The 8350-nt window shown below is 37.6% G+C and overlaps 1 protein-coding gene across 1 annotated transcript; it reads left to right on the top strand.

The window, feature by feature from the left end:
* Window positions 1–4055: 4055 nt before the first annotated feature.
* On the top strand, window positions 4056–7090 carry LOC135207250 (serine/threonine-protein kinase meng-po-like). The gene is made up of 2 exons (XM_064238901.1): window positions 4056–4189; window positions 4740–7090. Exon 2 carries the CDS (start codon window positions 4742–4744, stop codon window positions 5831–5833), a length of 1092 nt encoding a protein of 363 aa, XP_064094971.1. The 5' UTR covers window positions 4056–4189; window positions 4740–4741; the 3' UTR covers window positions 5834–7090.
* Window positions 7091–8350: the final 1260 nt, after the last annotated feature.

The following is an 8350-nucleotide window of genomic DNA, read 5'->3' as shown; positions in this document are numbered from 1 at the left end:
TTTCGTGCAAGGATCAACGCAATTATTTGGTAACATTTTATGAGTATTTTTCTCTAACTCACGCAGTGCTTTTAATGACCTTATTATCAAGGTAAAGTTAAGTATATCTTAGTTTACTCACACCACTGAGCTGATTAACAGCTATCCGAGGGCTGGCCGGAAGGATTAAATATTTTTACGAGGCTAGAAACCAGTTGGTTACCTAGCAACGGGACCTACTGTTTACTATGGGATCCGAACCACATTAATTATCGAGAAATTAATTTCTAATCACCAGAATTAAATTCCTTTGATTTAAAGTTGGTAGCGCGGGGAGTCGAACTCAAGACTACCGAATCGGCAGGCGAGCAGATAAACCACTCGTCCAACGAAGAACTTATTATAAAGGTAATTATAGGATGTAACGCATACCTTGCATTCAATAAGAAGCCTTCCTTTACACACACACAAATACACACACATACTATATATATATATATAGTTATATATATATATATATATACTATATTATATATATACATATATATACACACTATAGTCTGTGTAAATGTAATAACCACAATGCCCTTGTAACTTATCGAATTTTTCAAACATTTTGGATAGGCTTCTCACAACAAAGCCTGAGAATTTTTTCATATTCTCCCATTTGGATCTGAGAGTTTGTAGCGACAAGTATAACCCCCTCCCCCCAAAAAAAGTATAATAATGTGAAGAATTCGAGAAGTTAAAAGGGTATTATGGTTATAATATTTACGTAAGAATTTAGTAAAAAGTGACCGTTGATTCAACATTGGGTTAACTTTACTGTCGTAAGTATAGATCATGTTCCCATTGGTTTTAAGTAGAAGTTGAAATATCTTGTATTTTGGTGAGCTCTTCCTCAACAAAGTACACTGAATGCAACAAAAATTTGCAGTGACGTTTCTCTAAATAATGTGGTTGTTTTCATTTTTTCAATACAATTTAACAACGACAAAAAATAATATGGTGCTATCTTGATGAAAAATATTGTCATCATGCCCAAAGCGGCAAACAAAGTACTGATTAGGTTACCCTTGTTAGTCAGTTATAAAATCTTAAAACTACAGTCGTCGAGCAACAATGTTTAAGTTCAAAGGACAGTTCGTATGAATACCAAAGCCAGTATTATTTCTGAAATGAAAGAAAAATATGTAATGATTAGAAACTCCAGGTTTAAAATATTGGATTATCACGTTTCCACATATAGGGGAAAAGTGTGCATGAGAGATGGAAAGCGAACAGGAATTAGGATGGTCTCATTCGCTTCTTAGGAACCGGCGAAACCCATGAAAGAAACTCTTATCTTCCGGCGCAGTTTCTGACTGAACTTTAGTGAGAAGGTGACACGGTGGGTTTTACCTCTGTCGAGTCGAGCTGTGCCAGGTGGTTCTAACAACATAATATTGAGCGTTTTTATGCATCCTGACAGTAGTTGCCATAATTATATTATAGTGATGATCGCACGTGGACATTATTTGGGAAAAGAAGGCACTACGGGGATTCCCCTTCGTCTCGAAAGAACTGTGAATATTAATTGGATTAATTTTTTAGATATTATTTTCGTCCTAATTGGAAATCATAATTGGGGACGTCATTACTTTGAAGACAGGTTTTTTGCCTTCTACAGAATAGAGCGATCATCTGCGTGAACCTAAATTGGATAATTAATGAGTGCTGGTTTTATAGGGCAAATGCAATACTTGTAGAGGAACTAGTATGAATATTAATAGTGGTACAGGAATTACCACTTTATTTTTGTTGCTACGTTTTTGTCGTTAATTACTGTCCCTCAGTAATGAAAATAGAATTCCCAGTAAGATGTTTAATTACAGTCCAGGTTGTATTTTAGTAGTTTCTGATGACAGATCTGTAAAAAAAAAAAAAAACGTGTATAACGTTTATAGGATGCGAAAGGGTCGGCTTAAACATAATTAGTCCTTTATTTATTTTAGAAAATAGTAATAATGCCTTTAGAAATATGTTTTATTGATTTATCGAACCAGCGTCTGTATATCAGGAGCTGTGTCTATAGCGTGCATGTGTTTGTTTGAAACCAGTACTAGTGAAACAACATTTATGTACACAAAGATGTGGATGCCTCCCAAAGCAACTGAAATTTGTGTAAAGATTAACAGATGTCCTCAGGTTGTCTTTCTCCGGGTTTCGTGTCACTTCCCCTCCTCGGTTTCTGTCGCTTCTTCCTTATCAATCGTTTCCTCTAACTTTTTGTGGGCCGGCAAATTTAGGCTACCCAGTATAAGGGTCGCTTGGCGCGCTGCTCCCTCCTTTACTGAGAAGCGCTCAGGTCGTGACGTCAAAGTGTGTTGCTGGTCATCTTTGAGAGTAACGTTGCCAAATTTATGGTGTCTTTTTTTATCTGCCATGATGAGTTTCAAGAAGGGGCTTCTGTAGTTCCCAGCTATTATTTTTGCATCTCTCGCTCTCTCTCTCTCTCTATTATTTTTTCTCTCTTTTGTGGTGGGTCTTCCCCAGTTGGCAGTTTGTAAGCCGGTTTGCTTCAAAGAAAACTGAGAATATGTCTGCCAAGCTCGTTCGAGTGAATCCCTCTGTCGTCAAAGGGCTTATGTCAGCAACTTGACAGATATTGAAGCCAAAATCCAAAGGATTATGAAAGGAGACAATAAGAGATCCGCTCATTTTGTTATCAAAAGATACAAGTTTGAATCCGTATATGTTTATATGTACAAATTTTTTTTGCATGTGTATTCACCAGGTAATTACAAAAACTACGTCAACACGAATGTATTAGTTGCTTAATAACAATACCTGTGTGCATGGATGATTGCACAAGCATTTTATATCAATGAGCTGACGTTTTGTCTGTGCTTGTGCAACTCTGACATTTCTTGCGCTTGCACTCAAGTAATCAAAACAGTCTTACGCCAGTAAAATATGATGCGAGCAGTATTTTTAATAATTATCATATTCATGCATTTTACGAGTAAGTAATCCTAGTAACTAGTCTAGTCTTTATGGAACTATGAAGTACATTTAGGGAACGTATTTTTTTATATATAAAAATCAGGACGATTCACAAGTACTATTGTTTTATTATTTTCCTGACGAAATATGCGCACAAATACTCGCATATATATATATATATATATATATATATATGTATTATATTATATATATATATATATATATATATATATATATCTATTATATGTGTGTATGCATACATTTATGTATAGAATACTACAATGACGTATGTATGAGTGTCTGGGAGTCCTTACATATGCAATGATATAAATGCCAACATAATCGAATGGGAAATGTCGATTGGCCTTTATGTAATTACGTCTCATGATAGAAATGCTTGAAAATTGTGTTCGATGTCAGTTGGCTATGAGTTTTGTAGATCAATATTTTTCTTTTTAATCACAGCCTTGTCTCCTGCACATCTGTCAGCTGCTCAATTACTGTCGCAAAAGTAGAAGCTTTTCCGTCACAAGACGCGAAAAACTGCTTTTCCTCATTGACAGTTTTCTATTTTTCTCTTTATTCTTCCTACCACTAATTGGCTGTCTTCGAAGTGTTTACGCAGGTCTTAATCCCCTCTGTAATTTAATGAAGGAACACAATGAATGATATGCTATCAAAGATAATTTCCATATGTTGGAAGCAAAATGCTTGGTTTTCTCGTGAACCAAATATCTTTAAGTTCGGTTCGCGCGACGTGGGATGAACACCGGATTCGTACGACAGCGAAGAAAAGAAATGATTAAATTTTCATTTTCTTCTCCTATGCTTCTGTGTGGGAATCAATTTCGGGCGGAGTGCTGTTTTATTTTTGTAGTCAATCTGTTTCTACATGGCTGTGCATGCAACTGTAACTTAGCGATTATCACTGACGTGTAAGTTTGTTGCTCGAGTGCTATATTTATTCATGTTAGTACACAGAGGCAAAGTTGGTCGTCATGACAACCACGCATGCGTGAGGCAAGAGTGATGTCACTAGTGACGTCATGGGGCGAGCTGCTGATAAGACGAGGCACCCGCCTCCCAGATTACAGAGTGAACAGTGCCGTTGTTGAGCAAGGTACCGACAGTGCGCCTTAGTGTTTATATATTTCTAAAACCTTCGGGTTTAACATTGCAAACCTGGATTACAATTCCACAAAAACGTCTTCCCCAACACCCTCAGGTAAGGAATAAAATGAGCTATAGTCCATATAGTAGGAGGAGTGAACATGCGTTCTACAGTTTTCGTAGACACGTGATTTTTGCTTCCAGATTTGTTTTAATTATTTTCAAATCTGCCACAGAAACGGGGATTAAATTTGGTTTTACCTGATTCACTTAAATTTTCTGTTGAAGTGCTTCTCGTCATGTAACTCCAAAGACATGTCATTTGCAAATGTATCTGCACTGAGAGTGTGAAATTTGTCGTGCAAAGGAAGCCAACTGAAAATTAGTTAGTGTACATTATTTAAAAAATCGACAAAAAAGCATGACACCGTAATGATGAAGATAGAATTGTCATATTTGTTGCTTCTTATTCTTATATAAACATTCCCTTCGATTGGCTATATAGCTCGTCCCTACTCTCTCTCTCTCTCTCTCTCTCTCTCTCTCTCTCTCTCTCTCTCTCTCTATTTATTAAGTAAATTTGACATGAGTAAATCATGTCACTTCGTTTCCGCATGTCCTCTGTGCGAATATGATGTAACGTAAACGTTTTCTGTTCTTTACAGAAATGTCTGGCGGCAGCAAGAGTGCCAGCTTCCACCGCGTGAAAACGTTTGAGCTGCCGAGACTCGAGATGGACCGCCAATTCTCCGAGGTGAAGCTCCTGGCGGAGGGATGGTACGCTAAAGTCTACTCGGCCAAACACCTCGATTCGGACAGCAACGTCGTCCTCAAGTGTGTCCAGAAAGAGACGACGAAAAAGAACGATTTCTTCCGCGAGTTCCACTACAACTACTACCTTAGTCCGCATCCCAACATAGTCAACAGCTTCGACGTTGCCTTCAGTACAAGTACCTCATACGTGTTCGCTCAAGAACTCGCTCCCGACGGTGATCTGTCGCAGTTCGTGAGGAAGGGAGGCCTGGGAGAAGTGAGAGCGAAACGAGTCGCCGAACAGATTGCCTTTGCCTTAGAATTCGTACACAGCAAAGATTTGGTCCATCGGGACATTCGGTTGGAGAATATTTTTGTATTTGACAAAGATCTCACGAGAGTCAAAATCGGAGATTTCGGCAATACGCAGCGTGTGGGCACCCTGGTCAAGAAAGCCAATGTCCGAGTGCCGTGGGCGCCGCCAGAGGTCAGCCAGGCTGTCTATAATGAGGGGTATGAGGCTGAAACCTCGCTGGACGCCTGGCAACTGGGAATCCTAATCTTCGTTTGCTTAACGGGGTCCTACCCCTGGTATTCCGCCGATATTACCGACCGCCATTACAACTCTTGGGTAGCTTGGCTCAAAAGGAAAACTACAAAGATTCCACGACGCTTTAAGTGTTTCACGCCACGCCTTCTGCGCCTTCTGCGACGCCTTCTTGAACCCAAATCCGAGAAGCGCGCTGGTGTAAGGGAAGTCTATAAATATGTGTCTGATCCTTGGCTTGTGAAAGGAATGGATCCTTTAGATATTGCCTTTGACGAAAGCTCTTCGGAGATCTTCGTTACGAGTACCAAACCTCTTTATGAATGTGCTGAGAAGAAGAAGTTGGTGGAACTCCTTAGATCTTACGGGATTCAAACAACCGTTGACAAGAAGGAAACAACTAAGAGGATTTGTGAATGGCTTCTCAATTCATCTTCTGCGACTCATCGGGGCATGTAACATCAGAGAGGGAGTTCTGCTCCCGACCTATGTGTGCCTAGCCATGCTGAGGGCGCTCGTGAAGTTCGACCCAAAAGAAAGTAAACTTCTCGTTTTGCAGCCGAAGATGAATTACTTCGGCTGCTTTTGTGTGCCAAAGATGTAGGCTTAAGTCGGTAAAAGACAAAGTCTCGAGTCGCCGGACGGAGACAGTTTCTTGCTCCATGAACTGTGATAATAATTCATTGAATTTTGTTTACCTGGGAACAATAACATGTCTGTATACGACAATTCTTGATGATAATATCTTTAGCAGCAGCTAATCCATACATTTCAAGAGTCGACACATCATGAAATCCTGTTGATCCTAGATGTAGAATGAGCTGTGCTTGTAAATCATTTCAACAGTCGCCAGGTATTATCACTGAAATATTCATTCTTTGTATCAAAGATGTAAGTGAACTGTACTGAAATGTATTTTGCTAGTTTATTAGTGACTATGAAATATTTTATACATATTATTTTTCAAGCTTGTTACGGTTGCTAGATCTAGTCTTCCAGGGATGTAGTTCTTTATTATTAGAGAACAGCTGTCAAGTACTGTCACATTCCTTCCGCTATGGGATCGATGTTTCAGAGATACTGATCAAAGAGGAGATCCAGAGTATATCTTGATCACACAGGAGATCCTGAGTATATCTTGTTATCCAGATTTCATTCATAAAAGATTTCCCTGTCGTTCATTGCATGCGTATCTGTAAACTTTTGTGCTGAATTTAGATTCCTTGAAAACCAATACTTTACAAAGCACCAGTTTCGACTTCGAATTCATTAATGACATTTCACAATGAAGCTTCTTCAATCATCTTAACGAGTTTAATGAAGAAACAAAGATGGAAATGAAAGGTGTTCCTTTAGAATTTAATACACTTGATGGCTAGATATATTTTGTACCGTCAACCATAGGGTTTGTAATTCAAGTCAGCTTTTGTCTCTTAGAAAAACCTAAGACTTGATTTAGGTAAGATTTCTTGATAATATTAAGACATATCCAAAGAATCACATATGGTAACTACTCTAAGCTTTGTAAAATTTACTTCATTTCTTCCCTTTAGGCTTAACATTTACAATTAAGCTCAAGTGTTAATTCAGGAATTCTGGTTGCTGATATTATACGCTTGGAAGTTTGTTGAAAAGGAAAAGAAAAAAACAGTATCTCAAAGCTAGGTTTTATATATTCGTAATTAGAATAAACATGAGAATCAAAATAAAGAAATTCTTTCTAAAAACTTTGTTTAATTTTCTCCCATATGAATAATGAACTTTTACAATGATAAAGGAAAGAATCTAGATGCTTCAAACATCGCATCCAGGAGCTTATATTCAGACAACAGCGTCATGAATCGTTTTAACGATTAATGGTCTTTTTTTCATAAATCTTGAAGTTTGCAACTAATTCTCAGACATTTTATGATTGAATATTTGAAACAAACATATCATGCATTGAGAGGTTATTCCTTTGACAAAACAGGTTAACAAATTAAATACTTGAATTAAAACCTAAAAGAGATTAATGTAAATAAAAATAAAAATTTTTTGGCAAGGTAAATCATAAACATAGTTATGACAAAAATAAAGACCGAGCAGATTAGATAAAAAAACATTTTTCATGATAATAAGAATAATGCTTAATGTAATATCGTAAAATAAAACATTTCATGAAGATGGTAAATGACTAAGAGAAAATACAGATTTCCTTAATATTTTGGGCGTAATGGCCGTGATAAATAAAACTTTCAGTGAATAAGAATGGGTGGAATATGTGATTTAGGCATAAAGCCAAGCACTGGGACTAACAGGGTCATTCAGCGCTCTTTCAATGAATAAAACAAAACAAATGCTTTTGAGAGCAGCAAAGGCTTAGCCCTGATACTGAAGTCCAAGCAAAGGGTTAGAAATGATCAGGAATGGTTTCATTTCCATTTAATAAAACCCAGCAATTACAAACGTTTCGTAGTTATTGGTCAAACAAAGTTTTAGGCAGCTCACGAGGTGCCTGGAACGCCAATGAACTGCAAATGATGGCTGATTGTCTTTAAAATCGCAAAAGGAAAACTCATGAAATATATAATATATATATATATATTCTAATCATTAAGTTACAAATGTCGTTTAATATCGAATTCACGCTATATATATATGTGTGTATGTGTGTGTGTGCGTGTGTGTGTGTCCCCGAAGGAAAGTTATCACTTAAGGGGAATTTTTAAGTGAAAAATGGAGTGGTACTGAAGAGTCTGGAACACTCGACACAGTACCTATCCAAGGCGGAGGTGTGTTAATTCCAAACGCTAAGTACAATTTCCTCACTCTCGAAGGGTAATTAAGTACGGCAGATTCGGCATTAACTTATACCTCCCTTGATGGCTTATTAATGGTAACCGTCCACTGGAGGCGTTGGAAAGGTCCTATGTCGAGTGTTGCAAACTCTTCAGTACCATTCCATTATCACTTAAAAATTCCCCTTCGGGGATATTC

Source organism: Macrobrachium nipponense, chromosome 32 (genome assembly GCF_015104395.2).
Source record: "Macrobrachium nipponense isolate FS-2020 chromosome 32, ASM1510439v2, whole genome shotgun sequence".
In the NCBI taxonomy this organism is placed as follows: Eukaryota; Metazoa; Arthropoda; class Malacostraca; order Decapoda; family Palaemonidae; genus Macrobrachium; species Macrobrachium nipponense.
This window is presented reverse-complemented; position numbering and strand designations above follow the sequence as displayed.

Bases quoted from the DNA above. Each gene is read 5' to 3' on its own strand.
- LOC135207250 (XM_064238901.1), top strand. From the start codon at position 4,742: ATGTCTGGCGGCAGCAAGAGTGCCAGCTTCCACCGCGTGAAAACGTTT.